The 20212-nt window shown below is 35.8% G+C and overlaps 2 protein-coding genes across 2 annotated transcripts in view; both read right to left on the reverse strand.

Annotated features, from left to right (window-relative positions):
• Positions 1–589: 589 nt before the first annotated feature.
• On the reverse strand, positions 590–3380 carry LOC121412582 (neuropeptide SIFamide receptor-like). The gene is made up of 2 exons (XM_041605368.1): positions 3100–3380; positions 590–829 (listed from the first exon to the last, which is right to left on the reverse strand). The coding sequence occupies exons 1-2, from the start codon at positions 3298–3300 to the stop codon at positions 641–643; spliced, it is 390 nt and encodes a 129-aa protein (XP_041461302.1). The 5' UTR covers positions 3301–3380; the 3' UTR covers positions 590–640.
• A 1700-nt stretch (positions 3381–5080) lies between these two features.
• Positions 5081–20212, reverse strand: part of LOC121413511 (CTP synthase 1-like) — a 31456-nt gene continuing 16324 nt past the window's right edge. Inside the window, exons 5-15 of the mRNA XM_041606343.1 lie at positions 19621–19818; positions 18889–18969; positions 18163–18314; positions 16877–17009; positions 16012–16100; positions 15391–15485; positions 14113–14219; positions 13426–13522; positions 12809–12864; positions 12111–12207; positions 5081–8820 (exon numbers count right to left, since the gene is read on the reverse strand). Coding sequence (XP_041462277.1) covers positions 8579–8820; positions 12111–12207; positions 12809–12864; positions 13426–13522; positions 14113–14219; positions 15391–15485; positions 16012–16100; positions 16877–17009; positions 18163–18314; positions 18889–18969; positions 19621–19818 — 1347 coding nt within the window. The 3' untranslated portion in view covers positions 5081–8578. The remainder of the gene's footprint in view (positions 8821–12110; positions 12208–12808; positions 12865–13425; positions 13523–14112; positions 14220–15390; positions 15486–16011; positions 16101–16876; positions 17010–18162; positions 18315–18888; positions 18970–19620; positions 19819–20212) is intronic.

Here is a 20212-nt window from a genome sequence, read left to right on the forward strand (position 1 = left end):
GATGACATCACTCACTCACTATTTCTTTTGTATTTTATTATATGAAATATGAAATATTTTGATTTTCTCTTCATTGTCATGTGAAATGAAGTTTCATTCCTCCCTGAACACGTGGAATTCCATTATCTTAACATTTTGTGGTTCAGGCAAGGAGGTCCTAATCGTCAAATTCATAAAAATTGAAATATTGTATAATTCAAACAATAAAAACACAAAAGAAATAGTGAGTGAGTGACATCATTGACTCTCTCATTTGGATGTAACTGGCTCGTTCATATAACTATTTTGTTAAAAATAAGCGAAACTTTGAAATGTCATAACTTTCTTATTTTACATCCGATTTTGATGAAATTTTCAGCATTGTGCTAGTCTGATTTTTCTCTATTGATTCAAATCAACATTTTTCTGAGGTGGACTTGACCTTTAAGAAGTATAAAGTGGAACATGATTTAATAACTTGTGCTCCAGTGATTGGAAACACAGGTTAATTCTTTTGATCTTCAGGCAAGAATTCCAGGATTTCATCTTCACGTTATAAACATAAGGATTATACGCAGGTCATATCTTACAGAGCAGGGCCGCTGAAGCGGGGGGGGGGGGGCTAGCTGGGGTCGTTCCGCGGCCCCTGCAGAGTATCAAATCAATATAACTTACCAAGATGTAGAGGAATAAGAAAGACCGACGTGATGAAGTCTGCTGCAGCCAGACTAACGATGAACATGTTAGTAAGCGTTCTCAACGATCGGACACGTGCGACAGTGAACATTACCATGAAATTACCAAAGATACCGAGGACAGCAATCACACCATAACAGAATTTGATCCAAACCTACAAATCAAAATAATTAAGAAAGTTATCATAGTTTTAGCGATAAAGAGTCTCCTTCTCCCCCATCGTTTGTAAAAGCTGTGATATAGTTAACTTTGGAAAGCGTACCAAATGCTAGTTATTGTTATTATTATTCTTTCTAGAATATTTGATATTAAATCATAACCAAAAAATACCTTTGTTTTCCATCAGCCGAGACAAACATGACTTAACGTTGTTGTTTGTATACACTGAAAAATTATTCTTAAAAAAAGTTCCTGCAGCAGAGTCTCGAGAACACGTGTTATCAAAGGCGGCGAAGCGGGGGGAACAGATCCAAAAAAAATTTGAGGTGGGGGGGACGATAATTTTTTAGTTGATAACCTTTCTTTTTTTCTGCTTGTCAATTTTGTTTCCTGCGTCCCCCCTGAATTCTGGCAAACCCCCCCTTAAAATGTTTATTGTCCCCCCCCCAGGGGGCACGTGCCCCCCCCCCCTCCCCTTGAGAAGAAAAAATAAAATTTGTAATGTAAATATGCCATTGACACCGAGATTTGCCCCCCCCCCCTTTTGAAATTGAAGACCTTTTTTGTACGAAATATCCTTAATTTGTGCTTGAAAACCTTTTCGGGGGGTTTGTCAGAATTTTCCTCCGAAACCCTCCCCCCCCCCTTTGAAAATTTCCGGATCCGCCCCTGCGAATGACCTACTTCAACCCTGGGTCCAACACTATACCCTACCGAAAATCCTAGCTGTTGCAACCCTAACCCTATATCTTATGCCATGGTCACATTTGTTCTACGGCGGCCGTACGGCGAGTCGAAAACAGCCGTTTCAAAATTTTTTGTCCAACTACATATAGGTGGTTTGAATTAAAATTGATAAAACGGCTGTTTTCGACTCGCCGTACGGCCGCCGTAGAACAATTGTGACCATGGTATTAGACACCTGAATTAAGCCCGGAGCAAAACATCGCAAGAGCAAATGTCGTGTCACCTTTAAACTCATCAATCATGACAAAAGAACTAAATGAATGAATCCAGGTGCTTTTTATGGTAAATAGTACCCACATTTAAGAAGTTAATCGAACCAATTCCATAACTACGGACGAATTCTATGAGCTATCCTCAGAATTAATCATGTTGGCGATGAATATATATGATTAACATATCGTATTAAGAATTTCAATTAATCAGAAAAGCTTTTGTTGACATGAATATTTATGGATTTTCCTAACACACAGTGATGCATACAACCTATGAAAAATGACATTTTACCTCCCATGTGCACCGGGTCCGGCGATTCCATTGCAACAGTTGATATTAATTGCAGGTATCTATTATTCCAAATACACACTTGATTCTTGCTCTTAAGCACCTCAATTAAGAATGTAAATGACATAATTATGTGCCCCCTCTAAAATGTTCAATTCGAATGATGACATTAATAAAATTATATATCATCAAAATTTACACTTATCCGATTTCAAGGATTGTGTTTAATTAACTGAAATTTATAAAACGAGATTTGTCCCATTACCAATTGTATATAATTATGTAATAGATAATCTTAATATTATTAGGAGTATTATTTGTTTCAATCACAACTCTATCTCAATCGGACACTAGGGATATATATATATAAAGACATATAATTCCATATTTTCTAGTGTTTGGATCGACGGACTATCCATTACAAAAAAAAATCATGTTCATACCAGTTGGAAAATATCCTTTTTCCCTCTCTTCCTCTATCAACAACAAAATAAAAAACCATTAAATCATAAAATACAATTCAAGCGCGGAATGTTCTTGAACATCGCGAAAACCACGATGTAATTACCGTCTCCGTCCCAAAAAAACTGATACTAAATTTATTTAGATTTTGTATTCCCAAAAGGTAGGGGGACAAGGGGCTGGAAAATTTGACAAGCAAAAAAAAAAGGTTATTACCCCAAATTTCATGTCATTTCGACGAAAATGAATTTGACAAGCAAAAAAAGGGTCCCCAACTATTTTGAGTAGGTGGGACACGTCCCCCTGGGATTTCCGTCCATGATGCTGGGTGTTGAATGGAGACACAACACTACAATGTTCGGCGAGCACAGAGAAATAAACTTTATTGAATGTAATATTTTATCACTTGACTTCACAATTTAATATCTAAAAAAATAAGTGGCAGAACTTCAAGTTCCGGGGACACTTGAAATGTGTCCATTTTCTGATGGGGTTCACTAACGTTTTAAGCACTACTCTACATGAATAATGACAGACAGGTAGCCTGTTTCTCACCTGATCGTCAAAACCCGAGGACCATCCCGAATTATCACTCGCTTCCTGTGTTGAAGAAGAAAAACCACTCATTGTCGTCGCCGCCACGGTGGTGCTGACATCGTCGGCATCGGGCAACGTACCCGACACACCACCCGTGATAGTCGTCGCTAGTTCGCTGATCGTCAGTGCAGGCGACGTGGCTGGTGATAAAGTCGTCATTTTAATGTTCGCAAAGTCGAGATTTGTTCGGAAGAGGGATCGTTAATCACTTAAACTCGTAAATGACAATCTTATTTGAAGAGGTCACGAGATCACTTCTTTTGAAAATGATTAAGAAATATAAGCACAATGTTCCATCAGTCATAAGTGATCCAAAATTCAGTCCATCTTAAACTCTGCTTAGAAATCATTTGAGATTTTGTTAATGATTGTAAATGCCATCTAGATGAAGTGCTGTCAGACTTCGACTCCAAGCTAGGCAACAAAATAATGTTCACATTCTTTTGCCATATCCACCTCTAAAAATGAAAACATGTCTTTCAATCTATAAATTACTCAAACACGAGTGATTCAACTAATGATCACTCAAAGAAGTCTGAAAATGAACATAAGCAGATGAAAATTCTGGTGGGAGAATGCACTCTCTCACGAAGACATCTACCTCTGAATAAACATTTCTCCAAGAATCGATTTTACTTAGATGATTGACTTCTCCGCCAACCGTCCATGGGCATGTTTGCACCCGCACGTACTCGAAATGATTCGTAGAATAGGCCGACCCCGCCACTTTCCGCTTTGGAAGAAACATGCATTCCGTCAATCTTCCGGACAATATTTATCACGCAGGCGTGACCATTATATATGTTCAACCGAAATGAATGAAAATTCCCATGCTAGCTTCAGTAGATAGGAAACTATTACCGCTCTCATCCAATCACGACACCGAGCCGGACTGGACCAGACTTGTTCAATTGTGACGTCATGGAAAGTGTAACGCAATTATGGCGCCTTGTCAATCGAGGTTTCGGCATGAAAATGTTTTTATTCATTTCATTTTCCTACTTTATGAGCATCGTTAATTTGCTACTATTGTGATGTTGTCATTGTGTTGACAGCTGACAGGGAATCAACAAGTATTCCGTCATTAAAATGAATATCATTCAAAAGTTAATACTGCGCATTATTATATTTTGAGAGAAAAGATGATGGTTTGCTGAAATACTATTAGATCTCGGGTTTGTAAGAAAGATGTTCAAACAAAATAATGAACCATTCTTCTCAAACACTGCAAATCAGAGAACCGTTTTAAGTTTCGACATCAAGGCATTTATAATATGTATGTTGTATTTTTTCCTACCAATCACTTAAAAAAAACTTTCCTCTTTATGATAACTCCATTGTAAATGTATCCTTCCTGTAACGAACTCCATCATCATTCTGTTGTCGCTATTTGTTTTTTCTAACCCCCCCCCCCTTAAAAAAATAAAAATCTCTTATTCGCTTCCTCGTTATCCTCCCCCATCCTCTCATTCCTTTTGGTCCATCATCCTTCACCTTCCCCCTTTCTCCCCCCCCCCCCTCCTCCTTCCTATTTTGGCTATCAAGCACACTTGACTTCCTCCCTGGTTACCTCCCCCCCCCCGCCCTCCTTCAATCCATCCCTCTATCAGAATGGTCAAACAAAACCAATCAAAAATGGCCACCATTCAACAGCTATGATTGCTAAGATTAAGTGGGATTACACAAAAAATTGACAATCTTTGTGTGAATGTACAATGCTCTTTAAAATCCAGGCCAATCTATAAACCTACATCCAAACTAAGCTTTCTTTAATTAGATGTGTCAGTATTGCAATAAGATTCAAAATATATCAATATCATTAGCACAAATACAATCTATTGAATGGATAAACTTCTTGAAAACCAATTACAAATTATATGAATAAGACATCAGATGTACATATTATCATGAGAAAGCAATGAAACAGAAGACAAATATATAAAGCGTGTACAAAACACTAGTATATTCATTTATTCAACCAATAAAAACATTGTAGCATCCACATTAATAACTTACAACCAAAATGGAAACTGAAGGGGGGAAATGTCTTAATAGTGAACAAAGGGGCAAAATATGTTCTGCTTATCAAATGATAAATAATGGACAACCATTCTTCCAGCAAATCAAAATGAGTTTCTTCATTAACACTAAAGCAATCTAAAGGAAACTTTGCATAGTAACAAAAGCAAGTCTTTGAGATAAAATTGTTTTATCAATTTGGAAGGATGAATCAAGAATTTGAATTGCATTAAAACTATGAACAAAACTAATATTCTTATATAAATGAATGAAACTTAAATCATCTCAACTTCAACAGGCTAAGAAATGATCATACATCAACTACTTGGAGTCTCTCTGAAAAAAGCATTACAAAAAATTTATATAAATCTGACCTCAGTTATATTTTTTATGAATCCACTTTTAGTGAATGAGGGCCATTGAGTATTTTGTCAAGTGGTATTTAATAAAATGTGATTGTATTTATCATTGAATACTTGACAGAATAAGAAATAAGGTTTGTGAAATTGAAGTCGAATCATTTTTAATTTTGTCTAACAATAAATACTTCCATGAAATCCTACAATTACACAATCTAGCTTAATTGAATTTGGAAGAAATAGGTTAAGAGACATTATGATTGCAAAAATGGGGATGAAGTAATATCACAACTATTTGTTTTCCATTTTAAAGCACAAATTAATGTAAATATCACATTAATGGAAACAGCTACATCATACAGATCAATTAAAAAACTATGTAAATATTGTATCGTAAATGCATACCTGTACTAGTTATTGAAGGTGCTTTATCTCTTTAGCTTACCGAGTGTATCATCCTTACATGTTTTGTGCGAGGATATTTAAATTCAAGAATAACTTAAGATATAAAAAAAAATTATGTGCTTCAGAGCAGTACGTTTATTATCTTAATCATGGCATATTCATGAATAAATAATGTACATAAGGACTGAATAAGGATAAGACTAGGACAAGTAAACTTCTAATACATAGTTGAAGAATTGTAAAATCTAAATTGCTGAGATGACATTAAATTAAATAACTTATATTAAATGACTCATTCATGGTTTCATTAGTCTCTATGCTACTCTTACAAAAGAAAATGACTCCTCCCCCCCCAAAAAAAATAATAACGATTAAATAAAAACAATAAAAGTAATAATGATAAATGCATAAAAGAAAATGAAAACATGATAGGTGCAAGACTATGTGCATACATTAATCAAAACAATTCTTAATCTACTTGTTTGAGTATATACACTGTACAAAAAGGAATGGTTATACAGGCCATCCATAAACACATACTACTACGTATAACACCAATGAATGGCCCTTAAAAGGGCCGTTTGGTTTTTGCACTTTAGCCTCTCTCTCTCAGAAAGAATTCATCAAACATTTAAATGATACATCTAATGATGATATCACAAGAAAACAGTCGAACATTCAGACCAAAATATTTGAGCTTTGCTCGTATTGCTAAGAACAGGCATTGTTCAACAAGACCTCATGTCTCTCTAACCATTAACCAAAGGCAATCGTTAACTCGGCATTCATTTTAAATTGATACTACAAATATTAGCTGCTCGAGGATTAAAAAAAAAACATCTTGCAGAACAAAACCATTCACAAAATCTTTGTTCAAAAGTCCATCAGCAAAGTTTGTGCCTTGTCTATAAGAACTAAGCAACGTGAAACAACATAGGAATAACATCTGTCATTGGCAAGGGATTCCAGGCCCCATTTCACAATACTACTATCAATAACAAATGCAGATTCTCTATCACAAATTTGCTATTGACCAATCAAATGACAATATCCAGTAGCATACATTGAAAATCCGAACATTCAGTCCTGTTTAGATTTGTATCTACATGTACCAAGACGATTACTTCAGGCACTCCAGGGAAAATTTTAAAATTCAGCAAAGTATACAGCACATATATTTCTTTCCCAACCAAGTGTATAGTATATTTGTGCAAAATGAAATGATGAAAACAAACAAAAAAAGATCTTCTTTTATGAAAAGGATATTGAGTAATAAATATTCCCACTAATCCCTGCTAGTCAAAGTAGTATACATGTAAACCAGTAAATAGAAATCGCAGCTAGTATGAAAACTGAATACATTATATTGTACTGATCAGGGAGTTGGATGCTATAAATATGTATTTCAAACACATAAATAAGCATAAGTGCATAATTGTTAATATCAGGATCAAAACTAGCATAATCAACATTGCATAAAGAATTATTATTCATCATTATCTATCCATTTCACACACAAGAAGATGCCTTTTGCATTTCTAGATGAAATATTCACAAACTTTGAAATCATCCACATGACGGGGGGAGGGGGCAAATGGAATATATAGGATCTCAATACAGTTGATAATTGATAAGTGGGAGAAAATTCTATTTCCACTTAAAGGAAAATGATAATATATTTATGTACAGAGCTACCAGATACAGCACAATTAATGTAGGTATTTGACCATCACCAATGAGGGGAAATATTATGCCCTGTAAATTGTCAATCTTTACCATGCATGTTAACTGCCATATTGTAAATAATGGTGTGTTATAATTTAATGCTTTCTCTTATGCCATCTTTTTGTTCTCATACCCAAAAGGGATTGACAGAAATTTGCAAATAATGTTCAAAGTAAAGTTCAAAGTAAAGTTCAAAAGTTCAACAATTTTATTTATTACTACTTCACAGTGCCACATTGAGAATGAAAAATGAAAAGTAAAGAAAGTAGTCAAGTTGACACTTTTATTACCCTTTTGGTTCCTGAAGAGCTTGATCAAGGATAAAATATGTGATTATTGTTTACACAAACTGATATTTACATTCATGACGATATAAGTCACTTTTATTGTCTGAAATAAAAAAGACCCTCCACATTTATTACAATTGACGAAGAGGCAATATACCTTATCAATAAAAACCGAATATTAATTCATTGAAGTTTCAAGGCCATATCATTTTTATGTTAAATATATTTGGAAATTAAGATTACTAATCAGCAATGCTACTACTTTAGATCTGAACAAGCTTTCTGAATGTATATGGCAGCCATCTTGTTGCTATGGATCAGTCTCATTATGCATGAGCAGAACAAAAGAAAAAACTGATAAATGAAATACACTGTGAAAGATGGTCATAATAACATTCTATGCAACAAAAGAGAACATAACTGATTAAAACATGGATTTACTAGATAATAAAGGCAGGCATCTTGGTTGCGGTGGTGGTTACCCATAGAGCAAAAACAGGATTAATTACAAAACATCTAGGATGTTTTCATTTAGAAAACATCTTTGGAGGACAAATCAAACATCAGAAGATACAAAATACAAGACAATTATGATCATAATACAGTGGACTAACTCGGTGAACATGGCAGCCATTTTGGTTGCTATGGAGTCACCTCATAATGCATCCTCTTGGCATTGGCGCTCAGGTGGACCATCTCCTCCTCGGTGTCGGAAGACTCGTTATCGCTGAATGAGTTCCTGGGAGATAGACGGCATCCCCTGGCGATGTACTGGTTGAGACGATTGATTGATTGGAGGATCAGACCAAGGTATGGCGGTGAGGGCTTCATGGGACGAGAGATGTACTCCGGGTGATACTGTACGGCGACAAAGTACGGGTGATCTATAGAGGGCGACAAATATATAATATGGGGTTTGAAAACGGGGTGTGATTTTTCTCCAGGACTTGCGATGTCTGATAAAAATAGTTCCTCTGGATCATTACCTTATACACACAAAGTTTGGATGATCTATAGAGGGCAATTAAATGTGTGAACTTGTCCTAGCATTTGCAATGTCTTGTCAAATACTGTATGTTCATACTCCACTTGTAAATCAGTTTGTAATTTTCTTTCATATACTAGAACTCTATTCATATCAATTCAGTGCACATTCTGCCCCTGAAAATAAACATTTAGTGACAGTCAATTCATTAGTAGAGTGATTGTATTGTAGATATTAGGAACTTTTAAGAATAATTTTGTTTTCTTTTTTCTTTGCTCTGGACTTCTAAGTACATTCCTGCCTGCATCTGCATCTCTGGAAGCTGTTTAGTTTGCTATTCCACAGGTTTCGGTCCTCATTTCATTTTCTTGAGCAATTGCAGAGACTGAACAAATAGCTTACTAGCACATACATGCACAGTTCAACATCAGTGCATTAAGGATTTATAACAAACAAAAGATAAAACTCACTGAATCAACTAATTAATAACAAGGGCGATTAATACCATCGCACACTTGAGTCAATACATCACTGGCATGCATGCATTAAATCAATGACTGCATAGCTAGTTGGATGCACAGAGTGCATAAAAAGTCAATACATTAATAGGACAGTCGATCAATACATTAATAGCTAGTGCTAACAATAGCACAAGGTATGTTTGTTATCTATCCTAAATTCAATCCTGTTTACATTTTCAAATAGTAAGGTGTCTTTTTTTTCAGGCAAAAGGGCATTCTAACATCATTTCATGATTACAATAAAAGCCCTTTTAGCACTGACAAGAATCATCAATATGATTGTGAACAAACACATTGATCGCATCATACGACTAGGCAGCAAAACTTCTCTGCCAAAGTTTTATGACAGAAAGCCACAAGCCTGTACTTTTTTAATAATTAGACTTGAGTCCTCCTTCTACGGAAGTGAAGCATCAATAATATAGTGAATAAGCACATTGATTGCATCATATAGCTATAAAGCACATCATCTTTATCCAGGCAGAAAGGCGTAAGCCTATCTTTTCATACATTAAAGCCCTTCTAGCACCAGACGGTGCACCAAACAGAATGAACCGGTGAATCAACACATTAAATTCATCACACAGCTATGCATACTACATAACATTTCTAGAAGAGTTTTATAAAAAACAAGTGGAATGCCTCTGGCCGTCTCACCTGCATCACGCGGTTCAATATAGCAGCAGTGCTCACTTTGAATACTACTCTAACTCGCACAAGATGTTCAGTGATACATGGTTACTCTTATTTCCCTTTTTTATGAACTAGACCAATAAACTTACAGAGATATGATGGTTATTCAACAAAAAACCCCAACATGGCCAAAGTTCATTGACCTTACATGACCTTTGACCTTGATCATGTGACCTGAAACTCGAACAGGATGTTGAGTGATACTTGATTACTCTTATGTACAAGTTTCATGAATCGGATCCATAAACTTTCAAAGTTATGATGGTAATTCAACAGATACACCCAATTCGGCCAAAGTTCATTGACCTTTGACCTTGGTCATGTGACCTGAAACGGGCACAGGATGTTCAGTGATTCTTGATTACTCTAATGTCCAAGTTTAATGAACTAGACCAATAAACTTTCAAAGTTATGATGGTAATTCAACAGATACCCCCGATTCGGCCAAAGTTCATTGACCCTAAATGACCTTTGACCTTCATCATGAGACCTGAAACTTGCACAAAATTTTCAGTGATGCTTGATTACTATTATGTCCAAGTTTCATGAATCAGATCCATAAACTTTCAAAGTTATGATGGGAATTCAACAGATATCCCCAATTCGGCCAAAGTTCATTGACCCTAAATGACCTTTGACCTTGGTCATGTGACGTGAAACTCATGCAGGATGTTCAGTGATACTTGATTAACCTTATGTCCAAGTTTCATGAACTAGGTCCATATATTTTCCAAGTTATGATGACATTTCAAAAACTTAACCTCAGGTTAAGATTTCGATGTTGATTCCTCCAACATGGTCTAAGTTCATTGACCCTAAATGACCTTTGACCTTGGTCATGTGACATGAAACTCTAAAAGGATGTTCAGTAATACTTGATTAACCTTATGGCCAAGTCTTATTAACTAGGTCCATATACTTTCTAAGTTATGACGTCATTTCAAAAACTTAACCTCAGGTTAAGATTTGATGTTGACGCCGCCGTCGCCGTCGGAAAAGCGGCGCCTATAGTCTCACTTTGCTTCGCAGGTGAGACAAAAAAAAATCACTCATCATTCAGGTATAAATATGTCTCTAATTGTAAGAAGAGGGATACAGTGTCTTTGGGAACTAAAGTTCATACAAGGAAGAAGTTTGTTGGCATAGAAGCAGAAAATATAAAAATAAGAAAACTTTTGATTCTGAATTGAACAATAAAATCCTAGAAAATAGGTCCATTGCATAAAATTTACTTTTATGGTAAACTTCCCATCCAATGGCAATTATCACAGCAACAGTTCTTCATAGCCAATCCAAAAAAAAGTATTTCATAAAGTTACAAAAGAATAGCAATGTTACCACAATAGCAACTTTTACACAATGAACCCAGGGGTGTTTCACAAAGATTTAAGTATGACTTAGAGTCGCAATTAAATAAAGTTGCGTACAGTATGAAAGGCTTGACCACATCGTGTCATGAGGACACGCGCTACTGCATGTCTATCGATAAGATCGCACATTGCATATCATGTATGCCTCGGCATTAAAGTGCAACTTAAAGAGAAATGCCAGTAGTTGCAGCAAACACTGATTTCCTGAGAAAGTCTGTAAAACCAGGCTTAATTGTCAGTATATCATCGAGGATCTAGATCTGGTACAGTTACATAAACTGAACTTTGTGAAATCTTGAAATCTACGCTGAAAAATGTTTACACTGAAGATCACCAAAACAAATAAGCGCACCTGGGAGAGTGTATTATTATTGCTTTGAGTGTCAGCCCGACGCTTGACCCGAATCCTGTGCTTATTTGCTAATTTCTCAGCAATTTCTTCCAGAATCCTTCAATGGCACATATTCTTTATTTATACAGACACTTTGGTGGTCATTTCATTGGATTCTGTACGAACTCATTTTGATATCGTCATACTTAAATCTTTGTGAAACACCCCTTGATCTATTAAAACTGATGGTTGCTATAGAAACAAACAAACTTACCAACTAGCTCCATAATTTCCATCCTCTGTCCATCTTCACTCTGTCCAACAAACTTCATTCCATTCTTCTCAAACTCTGCAACATCATTGGGGTTGACCTATACATGAACGGTATCAACATTAATGATTCTCAAACTTCTATTGATTCATCACACAATAGTTCAAAACCAAAATCATAAGTTTTTGTTTACCAATGAATAAGTATGCAATAAGAAGAGTTCTTTATGTTATTTTTTACTGTATATAAAAGATACCATTTCAAAATTTGTAAAATTTGTCAAATTATATTTCTGTGTATCAAATCAATGACTCAGAGCTTCATAATATAGATCAATGTTTATCTGCATTAATAAAAATAATAACAGCTGAATTTATAAAATGCTTTTTGCCTTGAGGATACAAAGCGCTGCTATTATTACCCCAGCTTTAGCTCGAGCTACCATCATCGGCACTCAGTGCATGCAAGGAATTACTCCTGCCGGGTACCCATTCACCTCACCTGGGTCGAGTGCAGCAGTGTGGATAAATTTCTTGCTAAAGGATGACATGCCATGGCTAGGATTCCAACCCATGATCCTCTGTTTCAAACATGAGAGTAAGAACCACTAGACAATAACAATTAAATGCTGGAATGTTCAATCCAATTCATAGATTTCTTACAACTAAATTCCATGAACATAAAAACAATGATTTTCTTACCTCATATCTGTGTCTGTGCCTCTCTTCGATGTACTCGGCATTGTTGTACAGGGTTTCTATTCAGAAAGAATAGATGATATTAATATATACATAAAGAGTGCTTTAGCGATTGATTAAAACTGTATTTTGGTCTGCATCAATTGCTTGTTCAATACAAGAGTGTATTTCTAAGAGAACTGAAATCCAACGAATATCCCATGAGTTACTGGACAAGCTCACTATTAAGTATGAGACCGTATCTAACGCACACATGCAAATGCTCTAGAGAAAACAATGGGTACCATTAATGTAATGCGATATGCAGCATCAACACCTGAATTCGTCCCTCCAGAGTTCTCGGCTGTTGACCATACAATAGGGAAATTTGCACACACATCGCCCCAAAACCATTATAACGTCACTCACATAAGCAAACTTGGATCAAATTTGAAGTTGATCCATCAAAAAGCTTCTTAGTCGTTGCGAGAAAAAAAGTCGGGCAGACAACTTGATAATATACCTCCGGCAACTATCTATGGTAAATATGAGCATAAACAGCAGCACTGAGTACACCAGGAAATGACTTCGCTTAAGGTCACATCAATCTTAAAATAGTTCAATTAAATCTTTGAACTCACTCATAACACAATTGTCAGTCTTGAAGAGTGTTTTTCTCAATCCCAATCTCATTGTACCTCCCATCTGACCTGTGTTGTGTTCAGGCATCTCAATCACCTACAAACAACAAACATAAAGATAATCGTTAATTCAAAGATGCTCAAACCAATTACATCAGACCAAGGGTTCACTGTGCCATGCTACTGTATGTCTGGTGAACTATCCCAATCAAAACAATATAAAAATCATTTTGTAATGAAGACAAAATTAATCAACTAATTTAATCTAATTGTAGTGTTGTTTTTTTTCCTTAAGATTACAATCCAGAAACAATTTAGGATTTTAGGAAAGTACCGTGCCATTTTATGAATTATCAAGCATATTTGCAGGTGAAGATGCACTCAGATTTGGCTAAGGATCATCCATATCATGCTATTCAATTATGAAGATGAGTGATTTTTATATAGAGCATATCATATAATGTAATTGTGTCTAAATGCGCTTCAGATAATTAAAAAAAGACAAACACTTGAGTACACTTTGTTGGGTTAAGATATATATTTTGAAAAAGTTAGAAGTACAAATGTGCATGATATCTAGCACATTAACATATTTCATTCTCAAGCAAGAATTCTCTCACTTAGGCCAATAGAGATTGGGAAGTAACTATTTTGAACGACTCAGTGAAGAAACTTCAATATACTTACCACAGTGTGTTTTGATTTGGGATCAAACTCTTCTGAATGTGCGTCTTCCCATCCAAGTACGTTCCTTGCAAACTCAATAGTAGCTACTTGAAGACCCAAACATACACCTACAAAACAAACAGTATTAACAAGTAATAACTTTGCTATCCCTTCTCTTCTAAACATAAATCTGTCCAGTCTTGTACTACATGCATCCTGAAGACATTGGGAGTGTTTGATGAAGTATCCTATGATAATTTTCACCGACTGATTTACTCGAGCTCCTGGGCCCCATCTTACAAAGAGTTGCGATTGATCCAATCAACCACAACTATAATGGACGGCCAGCAACTTCAACATCTAAAATGCGAGTTTGTTCAAAATACTTTCTAGATATGATGTATATTTATACATTCATCATTCTCTTGGTTTAAGTAGAAGATTCCGCAAATTTCCTGTAGAAAAAAAATTATGGTATGGATGATTTCCATACAGTTGAGATTGATTGGATCAGTCGTAACTCTTTGTAAGGCAGGGGCCCCAGATATATATAAATCAAGATTGGCAGAAACATTAGTGACACAATGTTTCATAAACTGCTACCTTCATCATACAATAATGAATATAATGAAAGAAAATGTTCCCATGTTTCCTTTATAAACTTCTTTAATATATGGTTTGGTTTCTGCTTTAAATTTGATTCTCATATTTCATCATCCATAATTTTCAGTCTTTCAACCTTGTGAAGGTCATATGAAGGTTACTGTGCTGAAACATACAACTCAGGATGTAATGTACTACCAAGGTATGTACATTCATGAAATGTACACGAAATGAACACTCTTTTCATCTCTCATCATTCCAACCTGTCAATCAGAGGGTGAAATCTACTTCCATGCAGGATGACATTGACAAGAAAGACATTCCAGTGTCCAGTGACATGTACACTGATTTAGTAAACAAGGAGGAATCTGGGTCACATCTTGACCCATGGTTGACATATTGGCTTCCAAATCGAGGGAGGGGGGCAGTCACGTGAGGGGGCCTTTTTCTACTTTTGTCTGATACATACTCTAATGGGGTGTTGCAAGAAAATATTCCAATATGATCAACTGAAAAGCTTCTAATAGAAATTTGCGATAAATATATCAATTCAAAATAGAGAAAATTGAGTTTAAATTCTTGTTGCATGGAGCATAGACTGGAGATTGATTGCAGGTTTCTTGCAATGCCCCATTAGAGATTTGATGAGGTGCCACATATTGTTGCCAATCCTACAGGCAGACGAGATGTACTTACCAAGGTATGGTTTCTTGTTAACTCTTGCCCAGTGTGCTGCTGCTACTTTGCCTTCGATACCACGATTACCAAAACCACCAGGTACTAATATACCACTGGGAAAAAAAAAAATGAAGATAAATAAGTAGATGGGTTTGTTAGAGACTGGCAGAAGCATGCCCTTTAGAATCAACTGAAAGTCCATCGCATAGCCACATGGGCACCGCTTCAATATTTTGATAGGAGGGTGTGGCATAATGTAAGAAAAGGTGATATAATTTTGTTTCTCATTTAAAGTTCCTTTTTTAAACTCTTCTTCTTTCCTTTAAGGGTTTGTCACCACCCCTTGGAAAATTTGACATACACAAATGACTTCCAGATACACTACTAAAATGAAATTGTGTCATTTTATCTGCCGAGAAGATAAGGAAACAATAGTGATATTATCTGATAAGCTAATAATCACTTCTGTTGAAATTCAGCATATTCCTGTGATTGACACAAATTTGAACAGTCACATCTAATCCATCAATGCTACCTTCCTTGCATGAAAGTTTCATGGTGAGTTAATTTGTTTGCATTGAGGGCAAAGAGATTTCAGATATATTTTACAATGGAACTTAAAAGAATCCTACTACTTACTCAGCACTGCATAGCTTCTGCCATGCCTCGTGGTATTTGACAGGATCTGAGGTCTTGATTTCTGCTTCTAAATCATCAGCTTCAATATACTAATACGAAAAAGAAATAAACAATAAACATAAAGTCATGTGAAGTGCAAAGAGGATCTACTTTGATTATTATATATTATAAAGACTACGCTGATAAAACCTTGTATCTCAAAATTTAAATATTTTGATGCCAGCTCAGAATAAGCTGGATTTTAGGGTTATAACATGGGTACCAACCTTGTTTTGCCTCCAAAGACTTCTTCGCAGGTATCTGGAGACTATTTTCAGACAATATGAGACTGCCATCATTGCTATATTTAAAAAAAAAGGCCTTTTCTAAACTGCCCTAGAAATTTCTAAATTTTAAGATATGAGGCTTTATCAGCCAAACCACAATATAGATTTCAATTGTTAGTATCATCATTCAGAATCATCATGTGATGCACAAGACAACAATCACTGTCTTTAATTTGAGAATATTCAATTACAGTCATGGATCCAAAGGAGATCCTTCAAAAATTTGTTTTTTATTTCCTCTTATTCTTGTCAGATTGTCCATCCTTCTTTAGACATAATTCATGCAAACCAAACAGGGATAGTATTTATCATAAAACTGTTCGTATCTTTTTACAGCCTGCCCCCTTACCCCCCGTAATTGATACAGTAAGGTAAAAATGCCTCTTATAACTTACTTATTCAAATGTACCTCGATTCAACAAAAAGAACTCTGCAACACCTCCTTTCATTATTCTTTATAGAGACGTACTCAGATCATGTGATATTAGCTCTATATAAACTATTATTATTAAATGGCAGGATTAATCAGAGCTAGTTACCTTGAGATTGAGTTTGTGTTTGCAAGCAAGGGCAGCATGGTTGAGGGCCTTAGTTACTGAGATGTAGGCATCTTCTAACTTTGTGTACTTCCCAACGAGAGCGATGGTGACTTGCTTTGATGGTGCCTCGTATCTGATCAAAGAGAAAGAACAATGATAAATGAAATTGAGAGGAAATAATGATATCCAAAATGGTAACTAAAACTTGTACAAAATTTCTACTATTTTGTCACTCCCTTTAATATACAATTTATGTATTCATGTTGAACATTGGACAGCTGGGCACAAACAAGCAGTTAGCAAGGTACTTATAACACTACATGTAATTTGATTGGTTACATGATCTGTTTAAACTTCTGTAAGTATTCCAACTGGTGTCGTCTGCAGGTTTCACAATGTCCTCTATCTCCAGACTTGATTTTAGGAGAAATCTAAATTCACAGATGTCAACAAGTGGGGTAAAATAAGTTGTCTTTTTATGTCCTGCTTTTTTTTTGGGGGGGGTGGTCCCTTTTTTTCCAAAGACTTGACAACTATACAAATTAAGGTTAAAAAATCAATAAGAATGAATGAGAACAAATAACAATTGGCATATCTGCTCAATTAATGGCTGTAATTACAATAATTTAACTTACAAATGTGAGACTCTTTCAATACATTACCTCAAGAAGCCAAATTTACCTAAATTGATTTACAAGTTCTTGGTTTTTCCTTAAAACTGGTTGCCTAAGCGGAAACCATGTGATCCCAGAATACTTAGATCAGTCATGATTCAATAGCATACAAATAGCGAATAGGCATGAGTGCGATGGTGCGAGATTTCGCATGAGGTGAAAGAAAGATGCTCTATTCAATGAGGCGTTTGCGGAGTTGAATAGAGCGTCTCTTTCCTTCACCGAATGCAAAATCTCGCACCATTGCATAAATAAGAATGTTCGCTATTTATGTTGTAAAACGCCTCAGAATTTAGTGAAAATATTTAATATTTAAAAAAAAGTTTTTCCCTGCAGTAACCTATGAAAAGGGAGCAAAAAGCGAAATCCACAAGCGCACATGACCTTGGGCAGCATTGCGCATTTAGCCAGCAGGCTTATACATGTATTGCACCTTCATTTTACTGAGCGTTAAATCATATTGTGATGTCACCTCCTAAAGCCATTCAACGGTACATTTTGGATGGTATGTCTTTTGTGCAACAGTACAAATGTTTGACATTCAGCCTCTCATTTGCTCGCGTACAACAAGCTAAGTAGGCGTTGTACAATATTGAAGTTAACTTATATTACCTGTGAGCTAATTCCCTCCATTTTGAAAGGACTGCTCTCGGTCTCTGTCTGAACTGTAGGGTGAGTCTGCTCTTGAAGAACGAGATGAGATTCTGTTCTTCTAGCAGAAGAGGTACTCGGTACACAGATGAGCAGTCATGGACACAGATAACCTAGTAAAGGAGGCAAAAATCAAAGATATTACTATACTGTATCTTGTAAACTTCCCGGATGGTGGTTCATAAAGATGTTCAGAAGTTAGGCATGACTTTTTGCACAGGACTGCTGACCCTTCTTGGACAAAATCATATTCTTAATAACTTTTATTCCCATCAGCTCAAATCAATTAAATAAAAAAAAACTATTAAAGGAAACATGCGTCGCAGCCAATACCTATTGACAATACAAAGAAAAAATGTATTGGATCTCGATTGAGAAAAACCATAAATTTTAAGTTTAATTTAGCATTTAAAAAACATAACCAGAGAGTACACAACTTACCATTGCTACACAAAGGCACAGTGTACATGTACATATAGCACAGAGTATTGGAATGCAACTATTTTAGATTAGAATTCTTGTTGTTAAGCATTTTCTCAAAAGCTTGTTAACTTATTAGAAATATAGAAGGTCCACACCTATCCTGATAAAACAGGGTAAATTTCGATTAAGGCCTATTTCATTTAGCACAAGAAAGGATCACAAGTCACTATTAAAGCGGTTTGACCAGGGACAAAATTACAGTACCTGTTCAGGAGGAACGTGGCAGAACATAGAGATCTTCTCCTTGATACCATCATCCACTGGGTTGTGACTTCTGCAAACAATCTGAAAAACACCAAAGAAACAAACAAAATTGTAATTGATGGTTTACATGCCAACGATCTCAACAATTTGTTTGTTGTGTTTTTATTTTCATTTCATTCAACTGCATTAAATTGAAATTAATTGTATTTCGCTAGTGGTAAGAAAATAAGTTATTTATTAAAATCAATTACATTTTATGATCAGAATTAATTACATACCTAAGGTAAAGGAATTAATTTCAATCTCAATATTGAAAAAAAAAATATTGATCTACATCTTTTCTAAGATCAGGCTGAAGTTGATTAATTCTGAAAAGAATATGGGGAATCATTTCTAGTAAAACAGAACATTTTAGAAATTTAGTTCATAGTTTAGAATATCATCATTCCAATCTCCCTTCTCATCTTTTTCATCATCATCACCATGCTCTTTTCTTCATTACCAGCACCCCCACAGTGGTTGCCAACACCATCATCATCACCACTATGAACTTCATCACTACCATCATCATCATCATCATCCTCATCATCATCACCACCACCATCACTTACACCACCGCCACCACCATCACAACCATCACCAGAATCTTCATCATCACCACCACCAGCACCATCATCACTACCAACATCTTCAATGTCACCACCACTACCACCATCACTACTGCCATCTCACCAGATCTGGTGACAGACCAAGACTCCTCAGCTCTCTGATGCTGGCCTGTGTGGGTTTGGTCTTCTGTTCTCCCGTTGACTTGGGCTGAGGTATCAGACTCACATGGATAGATAGGAAGTCCTGCTTCACCCTGAACTGGAACTGCCTGAAGGCCTCCACGAAGGGCATACCCTCAATGTCTCCAATCGTACCCCCAAGCTAAAAAGGAGAAACCACAAAATAAATTAGAATGAACAAATTGTCAGTCACTTTGTACTTGATTTATTAATTGTGTTTGAGCATGTAAATGTATTTTAATAGTCGAGTCATACCTTTCAACTTCAAATGAATAAATACAGACGTTAATTTTCTAAGCATCAAATAGAAAATAAAAAAAATACATCATGAAGTTGCTTGACCAGTTAAAGTGTTCATGAAAATGCATTTTTTGATATGAATGTACAAATTTTCATTTTGCAGTAAAGGATTTCATATTGTGCATAGAAACTGCATAACATCTGTAATTTAACACAAGGTCCAACAGAGACCACCTCCCAGAAGGCTGCCCGAAAAGTACTGCCTCCTCCTGTTGTATCAAGAATACTGTTGACCC

The sequence above is a fragment of the Lytechinus variegatus genome, chromosome 4 (assembly GCF_018143015.1).
Source record: "Lytechinus variegatus isolate NC3 chromosome 4, Lvar_3.0, whole genome shotgun sequence".
In the NCBI taxonomy this organism is placed as follows: Eukaryota; Metazoa; Echinodermata; class Echinoidea; order Temnopleuroida; family Toxopneustidae; genus Lytechinus; species Lytechinus variegatus.